Source organism: Trichosurus vulpecula, chromosome 4 (genome assembly GCF_011100635.1).
Source record: "Trichosurus vulpecula isolate mTriVul1 chromosome 4, mTriVul1.pri, whole genome shotgun sequence".
Classification (NCBI taxonomy): Eukaryota; Metazoa; Chordata; class Mammalia; order Diprotodontia; family Phalangeridae; genus Trichosurus; species Trichosurus vulpecula.
Window position 1 is genome coordinate 426,311,095 of NC_050576.1, and position 24,129 is coordinate 426,335,223.

At 37.6% G+C, this 24,129-nt stretch overlaps 1 protein-coding gene across 2 annotated transcripts in view; it reads right to left on the reverse strand.

The window, feature by feature from the left end:
* Window positions 1–24,129, reverse strand: part of ARHGAP44 (Rho GTPase activating protein 44) — a 223,775-nt gene that overhangs the window by 91,757 nt on the left and 107,889 nt on the right. For both annotated transcript variants that reach the window (XM_036756005.1, XM_036756006.1), the window contains exons 9-10: window positions 23,434–23,515; window positions 22,819–22,946 (exon numbers count right to left, since the gene is read on the reverse strand). In XM_036756005.1, the coding sequence (XP_036611900.1) occupies window positions 22,819–22,946; window positions 23,434–23,515 (210 nt within the window). The remainder of the gene's footprint in view (window positions 1–22,818; window positions 22,947–23,433; window positions 23,516–24,129) is intronic.

Consider the following 24,129-nt stretch of genomic DNA (forward strand, 5'->3'; position numbering starts at 1 on the left):
AAACAAACAAAAACAAAAACAAAAGAGAAAAAAAAACACAAAAGAAAAAAAAAAGGAGAGCAAACAGTTTGCCCCAATCTGTGTTCAGGCTCCATAGTTCTTTCTCTGGATGTAGATAGCTCTCTCCATCATGAGTCCTTTGGAGTTGTCTTTGAAGCTTGGATTGCTGAGAAGAGCAAAGTCTATCAAGGTTAGTCATCCCAGAATCAATGTATCTTTGGTTATGCTCTGCACACTCAGCTTTATATTGTGTAGGTTTTTCCAGGTTATTATGAAGTCCGTATCATCCCCATTTCTTATGGCACAATAGTATTCCATTACCTTCATATACCACAGCTTGTTCAGCCATTCCCCAATTGATGGGCATCCCCTTGATTTCCAATTCTTTGCTACTACAAAAAGAGCCGCTATAAATATTTTTGTACATATGGGTCCTTATCCTGCTTGGGATACAGTCCTAGAAGTGGTACTGCTGGGTCAAAGGGTATTATGAGGAGTTGGGGCCGACCCCGGGGCTGTTAGGACCCTAGCACTTGGCCTGTTTCCTGGGTAAAACCAGACAGGCTTAGTAGGAATTGGAACGGCAGGTGCCCGGAGGGAGGGCCTCTACCCTTAGCAGCCCCTGTAGTCGTCCTACACATGCAGGCAGAGTCTGTCCACAAAGGACTCACAAGCCCAGAAGGAGGGATCCAGCTGGCTGTTACCTAATGCTCTTGAACCAGTGCCTAACACAATGCCTGACATAATGCTTTCTTACTTTACTTACTGGAACATCTTTGATACTTTACGGGGACATCCTGCCTCGTGCCTCACGTAGCTCATACAGCTCTGATACCATCTTGCAAGATGCCCAAGCATTCCCATAGATACTGTGGGGCAGCATTCCCCCTTGTTCCCATACCCCTACAGAAACTATCTTGCAACAATCCTAATCTTTCCCATACACTTGCAGATCCCACAGTGTACCACACATTGCAACAATTCAGATCCTTCCCATACCTATATCGATACCCATACCAGAACAAAGTGCAACAATATACCCGTACTGCAACATTTCTATCCTGTCCCTTTGCAACATTTCTGTTCCTTCCCATGCTGTCATCTCCTTACCCATTGGCCACTTGCTTCTGCTCATATAGTGCAAACCCTATAAAAATGGAGGATTTCTCCCAGTAAATTGGAGTTGCTTCCACCTTGACTCCTGCCTCATCCATTGCGTCCTGAGATTGGGGTCCTTGCTGGTCGAGGACCCCCAACAGGGTATGAACATTTTTATAGCCCTTTGGGCATAGTTCCAAATTGCTCTCCAGAATGGCTGGATCAGTTCACAACTCTACCAGCAATGTAACAGTGTTCCAATTTTCCCACATCCTCTCCAGCATTTATCATCTTCCTGTTTTGTCATAATCTGGCAGGAGAGATGGGGTACCTAAGAGGTGTTTTGATTTGCATTTCTCTAATCAGTAGTGATTTAGAGCATTTTTTCATATGCCTATAGACACCTTTAATTTCTTCCTCTGAAAACTGCCTGTTCATATCCTTTGACCATTTCTCAACTGGGGAGTCACTTGTATTCCTATATATTTGGCTCAGTTCCCTGTGTATTTTAGAGGTGAGGCCTTTATCAGAGACACTGGTTGTAAAGAGTTTCTTCCAATTTTTTGCTTCCTTCCTAATCTTTGTTGCATTGGCTTTTTTTATATAAAACTTTTCAATTTCACATGATCAAAATTATCCATTTTGTATTTTGTAACACTCTCTATCTCTTGTTGTGCCATAAATTCTTTGCTTTCCCATAAATCTGGTAGGTAAACTATCCCTGGCTCCCAAATTGCTTTTAGTGTCAGCCTTTATTACTAAATCATGAACCCATTTTGACTTTATTTTGTTATATGGTATAAGATATTGGTCTATGCCCAGTTTCTGCCATACTATTTTCCAATTCTCCTGGCAGTTTTTGTGAAATAGTGAATTCCTAACCCAGAAGCTAAATTCTTTGGGTTTATCAAAGAGTAGATTGCTATAGTCACTGACTACTGTGTCTTGTGTACCTAGCCTATTACACTGATTCATGACTCTGTTTTTTTGCCAGTACCAAGTACTTTTGACGACTGCTGCTTTATAGTACAGTTTAATATCTGATATGACTAGGCCACCTTCCCTAGCATTTCTTTTCATTTATTCCCTAGATATTCTAGACTTCTTGTTCCTCCAGATGAATTTTGTTATTATTTTTCCAGCTCTGTAAGATAATTTTTTGGCAGTTCAATTGGTATGGCATTGAATAAATAAATTAATTTAGGCAAAAATTGTCATTTTTATTATATTAGCTCAGCCTAACCCTGAGCAACTGATATTTTTTCCATTTATTTAGACCTGACTTTATTTGTGTGAAAAGTGTTTCATAATTATGTTCATATAGGCCCTGGGTTTATCTTTGCATGTAGACTCACAAATATTTTATAGTGTCTACAGTAACTTTAAATGGAATTTCTCCTTCTATCTCTTGCTGTTGGGCTTTGTTAGTAATGTATAGGAATGCTGAGGATTTGTGTGGGTTTATTTTATATCCTGCAGCTTTGCTAAAGTTGTTTATTATTTCAAGTAGTTTTTTACTTGATTCTCTAGGATTCTCTAAGTACATCATCATATCATCTGCAAAAGGTGATAATTTAGTTTGTTCTTTGCCTATTCTAATTTCTTCAATTTCTTTTTCTTCTCTTATTGCTACAGCTAAAGTTTCTAGTACCAAATTGAATCGTAAGGGTGATAATGGACATCCTTGTTTCACCCCTGATCTTGTCGGGAATGCATCTAGCTTATCCCCATTACAAATAATGCTTGTTGATGGTTTTAGGGAGATGCTATTTGTAATTTTAAGGAAGGCTCCATTTATTTCTATGCTTTCTAGTGTTTTAATAGGAATGTGTGTTGTATTTTTTCAAAGGCTTTTTTTGCATCTGTTGAGTTGATCATATGGTTTCTGCTAGTTTTGTTCAATTGATCAATTATGCTGATAGTTTTCCTAATATTGAACAGCCTTGCATTCCTGGAATAAATTCTACCTGGTTGTAGTGTATTACTCTCCTCATAAGTTGCTGTAATCTTTTTGTTAATACTTTATTTAATTTTTTTGCATCAATATTCATTAGGGAAATAGGGTCTATAATTTTTTTTCTCTGTTTTGACTCTTCCTGGTTTGGATATTAGTACCATATTTGTGTCATAAAAAGAATTTGGTAGGACTCCTTCCTCACCTATTTTCCCAAATAGTCTATAAAGTGTAGGAATTAATTGTTCTTTAAACGTTTGATGGAATTCACATGAAAAACCATATGCTCCTGGAGATTTTTTCCTAGGGAGTTCATTGATGGCTTGCTCAAATTTCTTTTTCTGAGATAGGGTTATTTAAGTTATTTTACTTCCTCTTCTGTTAACCTAGGCAATTTGTATTTTTGTAAATATTCATCCATATCTCTAAGGCTGTCAAATTTATAGGCATACAATTGGTCAAATTCCTAATTATTGTTTTAATTTCCTCTTCATTGGAGGTGAATTAACCCTTTTCATTTTTGATACTGGTAATCTGTTTTTCTTTCTTTTTTTAAATCAAATTGACCAAAGGGTTATCAATTTTATTGATTTTTTCATAAAACCAGATCTCAGTTTTATTTATTGATTTAATAGTTTTCTTGATTTCAATTTTATTAATCTCTCCTTTGATTTTCAGTACTTCTAATTTGGTATTTAATTGGGGATTTTCAATTTGTTCTTTTTCTAGCTTTTTCAGTTGGATGCCCAATTTGTTGATCTCCTTTTTCTCCATTTTATTCATGTAAGCATTTAGAGATATAAAACTTCCCCTAAGAACTGCTTTTGCTGCATCCCATAAGTTTTGGTATGTTGTCTCATTATTGTCATTCTCTTGAATGAAGTTATTAATTGTTTCCATGTTTTGTTCTTTGGCCCACTCATTCTTTAGAATTAGATTATTTAGTTTTGTATTAATTTTTAGCTTATTTTTCCATGGTTCTTTATGACAAATAATTTTTATTGCGTCATGATCTGAAAAGGATGATTTGACTACTTCTGCATTTCTGCACTGGATTGTGAGGTTTTTATGCCCTAGTACATGGTCAATTTTTGAGTATGTGCCATGTACTGCTGAGAAAAAGAATATTCCTTTTTATCCCCATTCAGTTTTCTCCAGAGGTGTATCATATCTGCCTTTTCTAAAATTCTATTCACCTCCTTAACTCCTTTCTTTGCTTATTCTGAGGTTAGATTTATCAGGTTCAGAGAGGGGGAGGTTGAGGTCCCCCATTATTATAGTTTTGCTATCTATTTCTTCCTGTAACTTCCTTAACCTCTCCTCTAAGAATCTGCATGCTATACCACTTGGTGCATACATGTTAAATAATGATGTTGCTTCATTGTTTACAGTGCCTTTTAGCAGGATATAGTGTCCTTCCTTATCTCTTTTAATTAGATCTGTCTTTGCTTTTGCTTTGCCTGAGATTAGGATTGCTACCCCTGCTTTTTTTACTTTAGCTGAAGCAAAATATATTCTACTCCAGCCTTTTACCTTTACCCTGTGTGTATCCCTGTTTCAAATGTGTTTCTTGTAAGCAACGTAGTGTAGGATTATGGTTTTTAATCCATTCTGCTATCTGCCTCTGTTTTATGGGAGAGTTCATCCCATTCACATTCACAGTTATGATTACTATCTGTGTCTTTTTCTCCACCCTATATCCTCTGTTTTTTATTTCTCCCTTCTCCCTTCCACTCCTCGAGTTTTGTTTTTGACCGCTGCCTTCCTCAGTTTACCCTCCCTCTTGATTACCCTCCCTTATCCTACCTTTATCCCCTTGTTACTTCTTCCCTCCCTTTTGACCACCCCCTCCGTTTTCTTTCCCCTTTCCCCTCCTACTACCTGTAGAACAAGTTTGATATCTATGCTTATCAGGGTATGTTATTCCCTTCTTGAATCAAACCTGATGAGAGTAAAGCTCAGATACCGCTCTTCTCCCTCCCTTCTTTTCCTCTACTATAATGTTTTTGTGCCTCTTCATGTGATGTAATTTACCCTTTTCTACTCCCTCCTTACCTCTTCTCCCAGAACCACCTTTTTACATCTCTTAATTATATTGTTTCATCATTATATCAGTTATTTTATACTGATACCCACAGTCTATGAATATCCCTTTCAATTGTAATTACTATTCTTAGTATTGACATATATATATATGTGTGTGTGTGTATATATATAAAACCCATATAAAACAAAATAATCCTATATAAAGATGTAACTAATTAGCCTTATTGATTAACTAGGGCTTCCCCCCCCATTTACCTTTTTATGTCTTTCTTGAGTTTTGTATTTGCAGATCAGATTTTCCATTGAGCTCTGGCCTTTTCATCAGGAAGGTCTGGAATTCCCTTATTTCATTGAATGTCCATCCCCTTTTCCTGGAAAATTATGCTCAATTTTTCTGGGTAGTTGATCCTTGGTTGTATTCCAAGCTCCTTTGTCTTTCGGAATATCACATTCCAATTTCTTCTGTCATTTAATGTAGAAGCTGACAGATCCTGCGTGATCCTGACTGCAGTTCTGTGATATTTGAATTATTTCGTTCTAGCTGCTTGCAGTATTTTTTCATTCTTTAGATTTTGTTTGACTGATTCTTGATGTTTCATAGAGTCATTAGCTTTACCTCCCCAACTCTAATTTTTAATGTTTTGTTTTCTTCTTTAATCTTCTCTATCGCCTTTTCTATTTGGTTGATTTTACTTTTCAATGAGACATTTTCTCCAATTATATTCTGATTTTCCTTAACCAATTCCCCGATTTTACCTTTTTAAAGATTTGTTTTCCTCCGTGAATTTTTTTCCATTTTTTTCTTTTACCTCTCGAATTTGGTTTTTAAATTCCTCCTTGAGTTCTTCCAGGAATGCTTTTTGGTCTGGAGAACAGATCACTTTCCCTTTTGAGGTTTCAGATATGGTATAATGTCCATGCTGTCCTCTTCTGAAATGGTATTTTGATCATCCTTGTCTCCATAATATGAATCAATGGTCTTTGGCTTTTTAGCATGTTTTTTCATGATGGCTTTCTTTTTTCCTCCTGGCTTCTAAAGTGGATCTCTGTTTCTGAGGCTCAGGGGTCTCGGTCCCAAGTTTCTTGTGTTGGAATCTTTGGACCTGCTCACTGGCTTTATGTTTTATGGCCTCTGGTTTTGTGAGGCGTGGGGGAGGGGTGGTCTGGCTGCTGGGAATCTCCTCTTCCCCAGGTCTCAGCTGTTGTCTGTGTTGGTGTCCGCCACTTCCCCTGGCTGTGCAAAGCCACATCTGGGTTCCTGGCATTGACGTTTGTTAGCTCCACCCCCTGGGGCTCAGTTACTCTCGTTGTTCTGCTGAAGTGTGAGGTGCTGGGACACTTCTCTTCCTGCACTAGTCTCCTTCCACCACCACAGGAAGGGCCCTCTCCCCAACTTCTCTTGCTACTGAAGCCCCTCTGCTGGCTCCTCTGTTTCTTCTGAGGTATTATTCTCTGAGTTTATTCAAGGGAGGGATGAGAGCCATTTTTACCTGGACATCATGGCTCCCAGAAGCTCAAGAAGGTGAGTTTCAAACCTTTAGACTGTGGGTTGGAGGCCCCCGGGCTAGCTGCTCCTGCAGCCACAGGCTCTGCGCTCTGACAGACTCCTGTCCTGGGCTGAGAGTCCTGGGGCCCGATCGTGGCCATAGCTGGTACTTCCACCCTGGGCCTGTTCCTGCTCTGGCGTTTTGCTCACCCAGAGACCTCCCAGACTGGGACACTGGCTGGATTCCTCTGCTGTTCCTGGTTGGTTTGGTCTGGTGCCCTTGCGCATGCCTGGCGCTCCTACCCCTCTCAGTCTACTAGTAGCTTCTAACTCTCTCAAATTTGCTCAGATTCACTTTTTTAGACATATCTGACAGAATTTGTGAGACAGCTCCAGTAGTTCCTTCCTTTCACAGCGCCATTTTGGCTCCACCCTGCCAGTATCATTATTGAGGTGATTTCTGTTAATTTATGGGTTAGATTAAATGACTTCTGAGGTTCCTTACAATTCTGAGATTCTGTGATCTTCAGTTTGAGATGCTACTGGACCATTCAGGAGGAAGTTGTTGATGCAGGGCAGTAGTTCAGGAGAAAGGTTAAAACAGGGCACGTAAATCTGACAGTCATCTACATAGAGATGATGAAACAACTCATGGAAGCAGATCAGAAAAGGAAGTTGTATGAAACAGAAGAAAAAAGGGACCAGGATAGAATTTGTGGAAGATGGGATGATGATAAAGTAAAACTGAGGAGCCATAAGACAGAGAGGCAAGAACAAGGAGAGAGCAGCACCAAGGAAACAAAATTAGGAGAGTATGCTAGACTGGAGGTGGCTAACTCAATTAAACTCAACAAGCATTTACTGCATTTCTACCATGTGCTAGGTTCTGGGGATACACAAAACAAAAATGAAACTTTTCCTGCCTTCTGCTGGGCCAACATAAAAGGCTTCAGAAAGGTCAAAAGAAGAAGAGGACTGAGAAAAGGTCGTTGAGTTTAGCAGCAGAGTCAGAAGACAGATATCAAGAGACTGAGGAATGAGAAGTGAGGTTGTGAATTCATGAATACAGAAAATTTTTTCTAAGTTTGGCTATAAAAGAGAGAAGTGGGAAAATAGGTTATGGGATGTCAAAATTAAGTGAAGGTTTGTTATGGATAAGGGAAATTAGAGCATATTTGTAGGCAGAAGAAAAAATTAATCATTAAAAGAGATTGGGTCACATGAGGAAAAATATAGAAGCTTAGACATTTTCTCTGATCCCCATGATCTCTCAAACTTCTTCAAAATAGAAATGGTATGCCAAAGATAAAGCAACTTCAGTTGACTATATCTAGAATCTGAAAGGTTAAAAATAATGACAACCAAAATTCCATGAGCTGGTGCTTGCTGACCCTAAGGTCACTCAGCACCTGTCCCCCACCTCCCATGCTACCACCAACAAAGCTGCCTGCCCAGGCTTGCTCAAGGTCACAAAACCCACCCCTATAGCCTCCCCACTCTTTCCAGTGCTATGGAGTAACCAGCTCTAGGATGTGGAAGTTTGGGCTATGAAAACCAACCTGGCCACAGTCATTCAGGAAAAAAAGCCTGTTGGGGGCTGCAACTCCATAACATTAGCCCTGTGAAGCAGTGCATGTAAAGGAAAGCACTTTTACTGTTTTTTCTTTTGAAGTGCTTCTCAGCACCATGGCAATCAAATGCCTTTGAGTGAGTCTTGCCTTTGTTTGTAGGAAGGCCCACATCCTTTGGTAATTAGGTCATGAGAGGTGTCAAACCCTTGAGAGGTGTCAAGCCCCAGGGCCCTAAACAGGGTATATATGCTCTGAAAGCATTTTGTTTGGGGGCTCACTCACTGGAAGAGTGTTGGTGTGGAGACTCTGGGTAGCTATTAAGGAGCCCCCCCCAGCTTTGAAAACCCAGATGTTAGTGCTTCTCTTTCTGGTAAATATTTATGTATAGCTTTGGTCAGACAGCTAGAAACCTGTCTGTTGATTTGTGTTATTTGCCCTGTTTATATTTTCTCTGTTTGTAATTTCTATTTATATTTGCTCTGTAAGTTCAGGATACTAGCTTTTTGCCCTGAACTAAGTGAATGCTACATATATGTTCAATCAAAGTAAGACTGTTAACCCCTTAGAGTTGCTTTCCTTAGAAAAGCAGATAACAGAACCTGTGCTGACAGCCCTTCTGCGTGCTAGTGTTGTCGGTCTCACACAGCCACAGTAGAGGCAAGCAACACTGTTGTTACAGTGAACTGCCAGTGTTGGGGAAGATAGCATTGTAAAGATCTGAAATGCTGGTGCCAGGCCAGAGAAGTGGAATGGGACAGGTCACCAGGACATGTGTGTGTGTGTGTGTGTGTGTGTGTGTGTGTGTGTGTGTGTGTGTGTGTGTGTCTGTGTGGTAACACTCCACCAAGACTGGAAAAGAGCACAGCACCTAGGGCCTGATGTGACCACCCAAAAGTCACTTGAGGCAGAGACCTAGGTTGTTGAATAATGAATTACCCAGTATGGGAGGAGGTTGTGACATTTTGAGATCTAGCCCCTAAAGAAACCACAATTAGAAAGGAGGGAGTTAGAAAGTGAGTGATAGGGATAATAAGGAGATAAAAAAAGACTGAAATTACCGAAGATTTCAGACAGAAGAAAACTCAGATATTGAGATAAACAGATAAAATCAACAGTAATAACAATAACATCAGAAAGATATATAGCCTCCAGATCTAGTAAATGAGTTTAGATATCTATGGATAAATATTGCAAAGTAAAGGAAAGTGTTCCAATATTTTATGTGACAGAGGACACTGTAGAAAATGAAGAGAACATGGAACCACAATATACTGTTCCCAAGGAATTCAAAAGAGAAATGACAACTATGAGAACATAATTTATGTCCTGCAAAGCAAAAGTAACGGGTAGACTAGAAAATTTTGGAATCTGCAATAGCAAGTCTCACCAAAGAAACAAAAGAGAGAATAATATATTGGGAAGGCACACACTCAGAAGTGAAATAAAATCTAGAAGAGAAGCAAAAAACGATAAAATTTTAAAACTATCCTCACTATACAAGCAAACATACTGATCTTGAATATAGGATAAGTAGAGACAACCTATGGATCATAGACTGCCCAGGACATGGCAGTACAAAAAACCTTAACACCACAATGCAGGAAATAGAATAAAACTGCCCAGAACTTCTGAACATAGAAAATGAAATTCCAGTTGAAAAAATTTACATATTGCCTATAGAAAAAAAAAACAAACAAAAACAAAAAACCCCAGTGCTCCAAACTCCAAGATACATAATGGTTATGTTTAACAATTCAGTTCACAAACAACATGTTCTACAAATGATCAGGAAAAAGACCTTCAAATACAAAGGAAAGGACATTTGAATAATCCAAGAATATTCTGCACCCACTAGAAAACATAGGGGGGAATGGAATAATGAGTTCTGAAGAGTTGCAGCCCAGGATGACCTGCCTGCAAATCTGAGCTTAACTATGCAGGAAAAAGGATGGAAGCTCAATAATAAAGAAGAATTTGAAAGATTTTTAGAAAGAAAACCAAACTGAATAGATTATTTGCTCCTTGACCATCCAAACAACAGAAATGCAGAAGGAATGAATAAACGCATAAGTCAATGATAGCAATAGTAACAGTGACAAGAGAGAGACAAATAAGATACTTCTTTTTAAACAAGGAGAGAGGGATGAAGGTAGAATTCTGTTAGAAGTAATGGTGAAGAGATAGATGTAGGGGGAGAGGGTGAGAGGGACACAGCATTATGGACAGAACCTGGTGATGCCCTATGTACAAGTGAATCAGTGTGTGTGTGTGTGTGTGTGTGTGTGTGCGCGCGCACACGTGAGAGAGAGAGAGAGAGAGAGAGAGGGTAGATAAAAAGGAGGGAAAGGAACAAGGGGCACAAGGGGATAAAGAGGAGTGTGTGATACACTGCGGTCAAATTAAGATCTAGCAATGAATGGAGGATAACCTTGGTGGTTTCAGAAAGAGAAGACTATGTAAGGGAAGTGGGTGAGAAGAAGAGGGAAAGGATTTTAAAGATAAAAAATGAAAGAGGCCTTACTTTGTTGGTAGGAGAGGTTTCCACTGTTGAATTCTCCTATGGGTGAGGAGAGAAGGTGTATGAAGGATTATGGGGACCCTACACTGGGTGTGGCCTGGGGATTTGTTGCTTGAAAAGTCTACTTGTCCTACATTGAGAGGGGGGTGTTGGGAGCCCTGGGGACAAATAACACCCAAAGGAGTGGGAGAACATAGACACAGGGAGGAAATTTCACAGTAAATGTGAAAAAAAGGTAACCAGGAGTGGTTATAGATGAGTGGTGGATTGTATAATCAGGTATGTGGTGGGAGAGGGGCCCTATCATGGGGTAGTTTTCTGTCTGAGATCTGTAATAATTAGCATTGTTCTATGAGGCACAATCAAAGAGGAGAACACAGGGAAGGCTCTACAAGGCAGTGGCAGAAAGAGCCTAGAAAGAATACCTTGGATGCTTTGATGGCATAAGGAATACAGAGGAAAGAGAAAGACCAGATAATTATAGGAGTCATGAATCAGAGAATGAAGTACTAGAGCAGACAGAACGAGAGGATATTTAATGAAGAGTAAGAAAATCATTTTTGCAAAGGGGTGCAACTCCCCCCCCAGAAATTTAAAATATTAATGAACTAGCTAAAAGGGAGGAGAGGAAGAGAGAATCTACTTGACTAACTTAGAAGAGAGGGACAAAATATATAACCAAATAAAAATAGGAGAGAAAAAGGAACTAATTTTAAAAAACCCTAAAAGGAAAAGTGAAACAAATGAGAAGAGAGATCAAAAGTGAGGGAAAGAAAGCCAATGGGAACAGGACCACCTTAAAAAATTAAAGTAATCAAAGGAATATAATACTATATTTATAGAAGGGAAAAATCATAACTTGAAAAAAGTTTTAGATACAGATGAAGAAAAATATAAACCTAACACAACTTTAAATGTGAATGTATAACATAATACCACAAAAATGGAAAAGAGTGACTGTTGCTTTCAAGAAGTACCTTTAAAAAAACAAAGACAAAAACACAAAAATTTACTACACATCAAGTGAATCCAAAAGAAAAGGAACTGCCATCATGCTATCAAACAGGAAAAATAAGCCTTCAAAAAATAAAAAAGGATAAACAAGCAAACTATATTATGCTGAAAGGAACTATGGAAAAAACCCAATATTAGTTATGAATTTACACATTCCAAATGCCTTAGCATACAAGTTCATAAATTAAATATTATATAAGTTTCAAGAAGAAATCTCTCCCTCCCTCCCTCCCTCCCCCTCTCTCTCTCTCATAACACAATAGTGAGGTGAGACTTAAATATCACTCTTTAAGTATTGGATAAGTCTAACGGAAAAACAAAAATACAGAACTGAAAAAATGCTGGAGAAAATAGTTAAAAGACTTATGTGTTCTGCTTCTGGGAGCCAAGATGGTCAAGTAAGAAGTAAGTTATTCTCACCTTCACTTACTGACCTCTGAAAGCCCTCAAAGTATCACCCTAGGAAAAACCCTGGAACAACTGAGCCAGTAGAAAGATGGAGTGCAGCAGTCTTGTGGCCCAGGAAGCTTGGGGGATTAATGGGAAAGGCCCCTCTTGATCTAGGGGAGGGGGAGCAGTATAGGATGGGAGGTGTCCCAACAAGCCAGTGGCAAGACCCACTTCAGCAAACTAGGGGGAGATCCTTAGCCCCAGGGTGGTGGAGCAGGTAAGTATCAACACCAAGACCCTCAAGTGCCTCAGTACAGGCAAGGGAACCAGTAGAAACCAAAGACCACCACGTGCACCCGTGTTCTCCAGTAGCCAAATCTCCCATGCTTCAGCACAACTCCAGGAAGCACACCTCCAGGAGGTACAGTTCCTGCTTGGCAGACATCCTCCAGCAGCTAAATATTTGAGTACAAGGCCCAGGTGAGCACACATCCCAGACTCCGCACCCAAACCCAAAGAGCTCCAGTGTTGCTGACCCCAGCTCAGCACCAGGTAAGTTTCCAGACCCCTGGAGCCTCCATTTGCCAGCATTTGAGGCCCCAGAATACAAAGCCAGAGTGACAGGGTCCCAGGCTCCTAGCATAGGAAGTCAGTCAGTGCTCCTTGTGGTCAGTGCCTCCTGTGCTCAAGCAAGAGAGCTCAACTCTAAAAGCCAGAAATTAGGCAAACACCGTAAGCAAAAAAGCAGAAACAGATAATGACCATAGATTCTTATTATGGGGACTGGGAAGATCAAGGCACAAATTTAGAAGAGGACAACATTGTCAATATACCCACATCTGAAACCTCAAAGGGGAAGATGAACTGGTCACAAGACCAAAAAGTTTTCTTGGAAGAGCCCAAGAAGGATTTTAAAAGTCGAACAAGAGAGGTAGAAGAAAAATTGGGAAAAGAAATGAGAGATATGCAAGAGAGAATCAATAGCTTGGAAAAAGAAAGACAAAAATTGACTGCAGAAAACAAGTCCTTATGAAGTAGAATAGGTCAAATGGAAAAGGAGGCACAAAAACTCACTGAAGAGAAAGACTCCTTAAAAAGTAAAATGGGCCAAATGGAGGTACAAAAGGAGTTATAAAATCTAATAAAAGAAAACCATTTGTTAAAAATTAGAATTGGGCGAGTGGAAGCTAATGACTCTATAAGAAATCAAGAATCAGTCAAACAGATACAAAAGAGTGAAAAAATAGAAGAAAACATAAAATACCTCATAGGTAAAACAACTGACTTGGAAAATAGATCCAGGAGAGACAATTTAAAAACTATTGGTCAACCTGAAAACCATGATGAAAAAGAGCCTGGACAGTGTCTTTCAGGAAATCATCAAGGAAAATTGCCCTAAGGTCCAAGAACCAGAGGGTAAAATAGTCGCTGAAAGAATCCCCCAATCACCTTCTGAAAGATATCCCAAAGTGAAAACTACAAGGAAAATTCTCAGGTCAAGGAGAAAATATTATAAACAGCCAGAAAGAAACAATTTAAATATCATGGAACCACAGTCAGGATTACACAGGACCTTGCAGCTTCTACATTAAAAGCTCAGAGGGCTTCCATAAGGCAAAGGAGCTGGGATTACAATCAATAATCCTGCAAAATTGAGCATAATATTTCAGGGGAGATGGATGTTCAATGAAATGGGGGACTTCAAACCTTCCTAATATAAAGACCAGAGCTCAACAGAAAATTTGATCTTCAAATACAAGACTCAAGAGAGGCATAAAAAGATAAACAGGAAAGAAAAAAAAAAACGTTATCGGTAAGGGCAAACTGTTTACATCCCGACAAGGGAAGATGAGACTTGTAACTCTTGAGAATTATACTGTTATTATGACATTTAAAAGGGGTATACATAGAGAGGGGGCATGGGTATAAGTTGACTTTGATGTGATGATAAAAAATCTAATTAAGTGGTGAAAAGGTATTGTTCTGGGAGAAGAGGAAAAGAAGAGGCAGACAAGGGTAAATTACATCACACAAAAAGGCACAAAAACTATTACAGTAGAGGGAAAGAAGGGAGGGAGACGAGAATTATTTGAACCTTACTCTCATCAGATTTGGCTCAAAGAGGGAATAACATACTCAGTTAGGGATAGAAATCTAACATGCCCTACAGGAAGTAGGAGGGGAAAGGGGAAAGAAAAGAGAGAGGTTGGACAGAAGGGAGGGGAGAGGTAGCAAGGGTAAAGGAAAAGAAAAGGGAGGGGGCTGACAGAAGAGAGGGCAGACTGAGGGAGGCGGTGGTCAAAAGCAAAACACTAACGAGGAGTGAAAGGGAAAAAGGAGAAATAAAAGCATAAATGTGGGGGGAATAGGATGGAGAGAAAAACACAGATAATAATCAATACTATGAATGTGAATGGGATGAACTCCCCCATAAAAGGAAGTGGATAACAGAAAGGATTAAAAACCACAATCCTACAATATGTTGTTTACAAGAAACAAATCTGAAGTGGAGGAATACACACAGAGTAAAAGTAAAAAGCTGGAGTAGAAACTTTAGCTGAAGTGAAAAAAGAAACAGGAGTAGCAATCCTGATCTCAGACAAAGCAAAAGAAAAAATATATCTAATTAAAAGAGGGAAACTACATCCTGCTAAAAGGTATCATAGATAATGAAGTAATATCATAACTAAATATATATTCACTAAGTGGTATAGCATCCAAATTCTTAGAGGAGAAGTTAAGGGAGTTACAGGAAGAAATAGACAGCAAAACTATACTAGTGGGGGACCTCAACCTCCCCCTCTCAGAACTACATAAATCTAACCACAAAATAAACTAGTTAAGGAGATCAACAGAATTTTAGAAAAGTTAGATACGGTAGACCTTTGGAGAAAACTGAAGTGGGATAAGAAAGGAAAATACCTTTTTCTCAGTGGTACATGGCACCTACACAAAAACTGACCGTGTATTAGAACATAAAAACCTCACAATCCAATGCAAAAAGGCAGAAACATTAAATGCATCCATTTCAGATCATGATGCAATAAAAATTACATGTAACAAAGGGCCATCAAAAAACAGACTAAAAATTAATTGGACACTAAATAATCTAATCCTAAAGAATGAGTGGGTCAAGCAACAAATCAGAGAAACAATCAATAACTTCATCCAAAATAATGACAATAAAGAGACAACATACCAAAGCTTCTGGGATGCAACAAAAGTGGTTCTTACCAGAAGTTTTATATCTCTAAATGCTGACATGAATAAAATAGAGAAAGAGGAGATCAATGAATTGGGGATGCAACTAAAAAAGCTAGAAAAAGAACAAATTAAAACTCCTTAATTAAATACCAAATGAGAAATTCTGAAAACCAAAGGACAGATTAATAAAATTGAAATTAAGAACACTATTGAACTAATAAATAAAACTAAGAGCAATTTTTGAAAAACCAATAAAATAGATAATAGATAAATAAACCAATAAAATAGGTAATAGGTTTATATATATATATATATATATATATATATATATATATATGTATCTATATACATACATTTTTATAGATAATCAGTTAATTTATTTAAGAAAAGAAAGAAGAAAACCAAATTACCAGTATCAAAAATGAATCTTCAATCTCTGATGAAGAGGAAATCAAAACAATAATTAGGAGCTATTTTGCCCAACTGTATGCCCATAAAGTTGACAATCTTAGTGAAATGGATGAATATTTACAAAAATATAAATTGCCCAGATTAATGGAAGAAGAAATAAAATACTTAAATAACCCCACTTCAGAAAAAGAAATTGAACAAGCCTTAAGAAAACAATCTCCAGGGCAAGATGAATTTACAAGTGAATTCTATCAAACATTTAAATAACAATAACATTTAAATTCCAATACTATTTGCGAAAATAGGCAAAGAAGGAGTCCTAACAAATTCTTTTTATGATACAAATATAGCGCTGATACCTAAACTGGGAAGAGCCAAAACAGAGAAAGAAATTTATGGACCAATTTTTCTAACAAATAAAGATGCAAAAACTTTAAATAAAATATCAGCAAAGAGATTACAGTAACTTATCTCGAGAATAATACACTATGACCAGCCAGGATTTATACCAGGAATATATAAGGAATATATACCTCTCCCCTCCCTTCTGTCCACCCTCTCTCTTTTCTTTCCTCTTTCCCCTCCTACTTCCTGTAGGGCATGTTAGATTTCTATCCCTAACTGAGTATGTTATTCCCTCTTTGAGCCAAATCTGATGAGAGTAAGGTTCAAATAATTCTCATCTCCCTCCCTTCTTTCCCTCTACTGTAATAGCTTTTGTGCCTTTTTGTGTGATGTAATTTACCCTTGTCTGCCTCTTCTTTTCCTCTTCTCCCAGAACAATACCTTTTCACCACTCAATTAGATTTTTTATCATCACATCAAAGTCAACTTATATGCCTGGTTCAATGTTAGGAAAATTATCAGCATAACTGACCGTATCAACAAGGAACCTAACAAATCAGATGATTATCTCAATAGATACAGAAAAATCATTTGACAAAATACAACACCCATTCCTATTAAAAACACTTGAGAGCATAGGAATAAATGGAGTCTTCCTTAAAATGATAGGTAGCATCTATCTTGAACCATCAGGAAGCATTATATGTAATGGGGAGCAGCTAGAAATTTTCCCAATAAGATCAAGAATGTCCATTATCCCACTGTTATTCAATATGGTACTAGAAATGTTAGCATTAGCAATAAGAGAAGAAAAAGAAATTGAAGGAATTAGAATAGGCAAAGAAGAAACAAAGCTATGACTCTTTGCAGATGGTATGATAGCATTCTTAGAGAATCCTAGAAAATCAAGTAAAAATTATTTGAAATAATAAACAACTTTAGCAAAGTTGCAGGATATAAAATAAACCCACATAAATCACTGGCATTTCTACATATAACCAACAAAGCTCAACAGCAAGAGATAGAGAAAGTCCATTTAAAGTTAATGTAGACATTATAAACTATTTGAGAATCTACCTGCTAAGACAAACCCAGGAACTATATGAACACAATTACAAAACAAATAAAGTCAGATCAAAATAATTAGGAAGATATCAGTTGCTCATGGGTAGGCCGAACTAATACAATAAAATGACAATTCTACCTAAATTTACTTCCTTCAGTGCCATACCAATCAAACTACCAAAAAATATTTTATAGAGCTAGAAAAAAACAATAACAAGATTTATCTGGAAGAATTAATGAAAACAAATGCTAGGGAAAGTGGCTTAGCTGTATCGGATCTTAAATTGTATTATAAAACAGCAATCATCAAAACTACTTGGTACTGGCTAAGAAATAGAGTGGTGGATCAGTGGAATAGGTTAGGCACACAAGACACCATAGTCAATGACTATAGTAATCTACTATTTGATAAACCCAAAGACTCCAGCTTCTTGGATAAGAACTCACTATTTAACAAAAACTGCTGAGAAAACTGGAAAATAGTATGGCAAAAACCAGGCACCGAACAACATCTTACACTGTCTACCAAAATAAAGTCCAAATGGGTACATAATTTTGATATAAAGGCTAATACTATAAGTAAACTAGAAGAGCAATGAATACTTTACCTGTCAGATCTATGGAGATGGGAAGAATTTATGACCAAAGAAGAGATAGAGAGCATTACAAAAATGCAAAATGGATAATTTTGATTATGTTAAATTGAAAAGTTTTTATATAAAAAAGCCAATGCAACAAAGATTAGGAGGGAAGCAGAAAATTGGGAGAATATCTTTACAACCACTGTCTCTGATAAAGGCCTCATCTCTAAAATATACAGGGAACTGAGCCAAATTTATAGAAATACAAGTCATTCCCCAATTGAGAAATGGTCAAAGGATATGAACAGGCAGTTTTCAGAGGAAGAAATTAAAGCCATCTTTAGCCATATGAAAAAATGCTCTACATCACTATTGATTAGAGAAATGCAAATCAAAACAACTCTGAGGACAACATCACATCTATCAGACTGGCTAACATGACAAAATGGGAAAATGATAAATTTTGAAGAAGATGTAGGAAAATTGGCATTGTTGGTGGAGTTGTGAACTGATCCAACCATTCTGGAGAGTAATTTGGAACTATACCCAAAACTGTGCATCCCCTTTGACCCAGCAACACCACTTCTAGGTCTGTATCCCAAAGAGATCATAAGAATGGGAAAAGGAATCACATGTACAAAATTACTTATTACAGCTCTTTTTGTGGTGTCAAACAATTGGAAATTGAGGGGATGTCTATCGATTGAGGAATGGCTGAACAAGTTGTTGTGTATGCAATGGAATACTATTGTGCTATAAGAAATAACGAGCAAGTGGATTTCAGAAAAACATGCAAAGACTTGTATGAACCGATGCTTAATAAAATGAGCAGAACCAGGAGAACATTGTATACAGTAACAATCACACAGCTTGCAGCTGCTGTGGAGGTATAAGGCCAATAACACCAGCACACAGGAGGGCCGCTAGCACATGTTCTTTGATCTGTGTTTCTAAGGAAAGCAACTTTAAAGGGTTTACAATCTTACTTTAATTAAACATACATATATCATTCACTTAGTTCAGGGGAAAAAGCCAGCACCCTGAACTTCAGAGAGTATACAAAGAAATTATAAGCATACATTATATAAACAGAGCAAATAAACACAAATCAGTAGACAGGCTTCTAACTGCTTAACTATAGCAATACATACAGTTACGAGAGAGAGAAACATCAACATCTGGGTTTTCAAAGCTGGGGGGTGCTCTTGACGGCTGCCCAGAGTCCCATCTGGCCAAATCACCAACACTCTTCCAATGAGTGAAACCCCAAAACAAAATGCCAACCTCAGATCTTACATACTCTTCTCAGGATGAGAGGGCATCACAACCATGTGACTCAAACCCACGTGAACAAGGCTTTCTTGTTTCTAAAGCAGGTCATCAAAGATTTTTGATTCAATCAAAGAAATAAAGGCAAGACTCACCAAAGGCACTTGATTACCTCAGTGCTGAGAAGCACTCAAACAAAAAACTGCAAAAGCCCCACTTTGCTTGCCATTACATTTGAAAGGCAAGACTCAAAGGTACTTGATTAACTTAGCATTCCAAAAGAGAAAACAGTAAAAAAAAAAAAAAAAAAAGGCCCACCCTGATTACCATTACAGTTCAGTATCCAAGACAGGCAAACAACTAATATTAATTTCCCAATAGATAAATGGTCAAAGGATATAAACAAATAGTTCTCCAAAGAGTTGATTGTAAAGTATTAATAGCCACAAGGAAAAATGCTCCAAATCAATAATAATAAGAGAAAGGAAAATCAAAACAACCCTGAAGTTTTACTTTGCACCCCCCCCAAAATAACAAAAAATGGTAATAATTGACAGGTTGTGGAAAGACAGGCACACTACATTCATTGGTAGAATTGTGAATGGTACAACCAGTTTGGAAACCAATTTGGAATTATACAAATAAAGTGATTAAAATGTCCATATATTTTGAACCAGAAATCCCATTCATGGGTTTACACCTGAAAGAAGCTACTGATAAGAAAAAAGTCCCCATATCCTCCAAAATATTTACAAAAGCACTTCTGTTTATAGCTAAGAATTAGAAACAGACTAGATGCTCATCAATTGGGGAATGGCTAAACAAATTAAACATGAATATAATGGAATGTACGCTGTTGTAAGAAAAGACCTGTGTGATGAATACAGAGAAGTATGAAAGGATCTATATGAACAGATGCAGAATGAAGTACTACAACAATGTAAACAGAACGAATGACACATCAAAAAATCATACATCAATTTAACAAAATTACAAAAATCAAAAAAGGACTCGATTCAAAACATATGAGAAAATATCCCCAATGTTCTACCCCTTCATGGAAGTAGCAGATCCACAAGTACTACACATTGCATACTAGATAAGAAATAGAGGTTTATCAGTGGAACAGGCTTGGTACATAATATGCAGAAATCAATGAGCACAGTAGCCTGGTGTTTGAAAAACCCAAAGATTTCTGCTATTGTAGTAAAAACTGACTACTTGACAAAAACTATTAGGAAAATCTCAAAGTATTCTAGTAGAAATTAGATATGTACCCAACACTTGAGACTATATTACCAAGGTAAACTCCAAATGGATACAGTATATATCACTGCATGTCATAAAGGGTGATATAAATAAATTAGAGGAACAAGGAGGAAATTAACTCTAAGATCAATCGATAGGGTTAGACTATGTGATTAAACAAAGGCTAGAGAAGAACAGAGGAAGCAAAACGTACAATTTTGATTACATAAAATTAAAAAGTTTTTGCACAAACAAAAACAATACTGTTAAAATTAGAAGGGAAACATAAATTAGGGTGAAAATCTTTGAGCATGTTTCTCTGATAAAGATCTCATTTCTAAGATATATAGAGAATTAATTTAAATTTACAAGAATAAGAGCCATTCATGAACTGATAAATGGTCAAAGAATACGAACAAGCAGTTTTCAGAGAAAGAAAATAAGCAATTAATAGCCATATAGTGATCTAAGTCATTAATAATTAGAAAAATGCACATTTAAACAACTCTGAGGTTCTACCTCAGACTCATTAAATTAGCAAAACTGCCAAAAAAGGAAAATAATGAATACTGAAGGGACTGTGGGAAAACAGGTAAATTAATGCATTACTGGTGAAACCATGAACTGTTTTAGCCATTCTAGAAAGCAATTTGGAACTATGCCTCCACATTACTAAACTGTGTGTACCCTCTGACCGTTGCTTGGTCTATTTTGGTGATTTAAAAAAAAGATTTGGAAATGATGTATATGAACAAAAGTACTTAATAATAGCTCTTTTTGTTGTGGCAAAGAGGGAGGGTGTCCATCAACTAGGGAATGGCTAAACAAGTTAAAGTTTAAAGTTTAAGGATGTAATGGAGTACTATTTTGCTATAAGAAACCTGGGAAGACTTATATGAATTGATCCTGGGTGAAGCGAATAGAACCCAGATAACAATTTCTACAATAACAACAATTATGTAAAGAAAAATAACTTTAAAAGATGTAAAAACTTTGATCAACAGAATGACCAACCATGATTCCAGAGGACTCATGATAAAAGATGCTACCCACCTCCTGACAGAGAGGAGATGAACTCAGGGTGAAGACTGAGATCTTTTCTTTGGACGTGGCCATTGTGGGAATTTGTTTTTATTAACTATATATGTTTGTTTGTACAGATTTTTTTTCTTTCTAACTAATTGGAGGGAGGAACTGGAAGGGAGATAAGGTAAATTTTCACTAATTGCAAAAAAATTTCACTAATTGCAAAAAAAGATAAAATATAAAGAAAGGCAAGGGAGGGTAGGAACCAGGGAGGGACTGGGCTGAGACAGATCTAGAAGAATGAATAGAACATAGTAATGGGGTGAGGGTATTTTTCCCTTGGCAGAGCAACTTTGGATCACAGTATGGGGTATGGAAAGGATGAGAAATAATCTCTACTCCCATTCCAAATAGTTAGAAGGTAATTCTGGGTGTCAGAAACATTTATTATATTGTCATTAATCATAGCTTTCTAATAAATGCTCAATAAAATGATCTTCCTGCTGATTCAAAACATTCTTCTTTGATGTTTAGAAGGAACAGGCTGATAACACCAGAGCCATGGACGTGAGCACCAGTCAACTGATATTTCTCCACGTCAAACTCCCACCTTCTTTAAGGATTTCTGTCATGAATAAAGACCAATTACGTACTTTGAGAATATCAGTTTGGGAGCTATATGGTGGATGGATTGGAGACGAGAGATGGGAGGCAGCATCCAATTAGGAAACTATTTCAGAGGTCCAACCCAGAGTCTGATACACACCCAGAATGAGCTCGGCATCTTTTAGGGCCTGATATCAGAGGTTCGCCTTAGACAAAGTCCTGGCAGTAAGAGGCTTTGTGTCTAGGGGCTTTAAGAGTTATGGTGGAACAGGGTGTTATTGCATTTCTTTGATGGCTCAGGAAATTAGGGGGGAGTGGGTAGTGCCTCCAAATGAGGCAGAAAGTTCTGGGGTGAAGAGGCCTACAAACCTCGGACTTGAGGGTAGCTAAAGTTAGAGTCTAAAACTCCTGGGTCTAATGACGGAGAAAGGAGGGAGTAAGCGCTAGGGCAGGAATTTTGGTGTCAGCAGCAGTCCAAACTTAGGCTGGCGTTTGAAGGTAATGTTGTGCTCCTGCTCAAAAACCTATTTCCTACTGAATTAAATTTAGCCCTAATGTTCTGTCTCATTGTCTCATAACCTTCTACACTAAACTCATTCCAGCTTCCTTAGTTTGTTCTCGCTATTTTCTTTGCCTGAAATATTATGTTATTTATTCAAAAACATTTATTTAACCACCTACTTTGGACAATAATATAGGCTAGTGAGGGAATGATGAATAAGACAACACATGGTATTTTCCCTTTAAGACTTCACAATGTGGTAGAAAAAATGAGATAACTAGGTAAATATACCACACACAAAGGAAACATGTGATAAATGCTATAAAATTTGAGAGATACAGTATCACATCCAGGAATTTATGTTGGAAGAATTAGGAGTATAAAAGGGAACAAGGTTACACAGAACTTTTTTCATGAAAGATCAGTCTCCTGAGATTGATATGAAAATGATGGGTCTGTAGCTGATGGATGCATGCACACCTACCTCCTCTTGCATTCCACATTCAAGAAGCATTGTCACACATGCCTCAATAGGGAATGCAATTTCCCTTCCACTGACTGCCAGGTGCTCCTCCAGAGGTTTCCCAAAGGATGGTTTTTCTACCCATGCCTCTGTTGTGGACGCAAAAGGAAAATGGCATTTGGTAAATTGATGGATGGGAAACTATGTCTCTTAAAAAAATCAAGGCTTACCCAGCTACTACTTGATATCACAGGAACAAGGGGAATTCTCATTTGTGCCCACTAGCTGAAACACAGGTAATGGTGGACACTCAAGTAGGATGTCCATCACTTTGGGCCAAGTGTTGGCACAATCTACCATGGCTTACTATTCTGATCTCTGAAATTCCATCCAATGCTATAGTTTTATATATCCCAAGTACATACATACATGCTTTCTTTCCATTAAGGGCCGATCAAGTAACAGACCTATTTAATTGAGTCCCTTTTTTAGAAAAGAGCAAAACATAGCATTTCCATTTTAAAAGGCTTCACTGACAATGGGGAATGTGGTCGTTTCATCCTTGTCCAGATGACAAGAAAGAGTTCTGTTTGATTGCTAGAAAACCTCTAATAGTAAAAGAAGCTTTGCACTTACCCTGTTGTGCTTTTATCTGAGGCAAAACATTCTGCAATAACATTAGTGACTTCCTATGGTATTCTGCTTGCACTTCTATCAACTGAGAAGAAACAAAGGCAAATATTTCTTACTAAAGGTCCACTAGGCTTCCACAAAGTACCCTTTTCATTATTATGCTGGCTTAAGCTCAAACTTGCATGGGGAAAAGGGAGCGAAGTAGGAAACTAATCTTGCCACACTATAATTTAACCTACTCCCTCCCTCATTGTCAATATCACCTAAAATAATGCTCATGCTCCTGCTTCAGCCACTTTCTATAATCAAGAGAGACACAAGTGACTCTAAAACTCTGAAAATAAGAGGTTCGTACTAGAAGCTGAAGCATAATTTTAATAGCTATTTCTTTAGTACCTCGATGAAAATGGATAACAATAGCACTTACCTCAAAGGCCGGTTGTGAAGATCAAGTGAAATAATGTACACAATATACACATATAGTGCCTTCAAGCACCATATAAATGCAAACTAGTATTATTATCCTACTTAGCCATATTATCTCCCCATAACAAAGGAGAAAATTAGAAACCAAAGCAAACATTTAAATACCTATCATCTATCAACTAATCAACTGATCTATCTATCATTTATCAAAAATATAGGGGAGAAAAAGGAATAGGTTATTGTGGAACAAGGAGGGGAAAGATACTCCCCAGA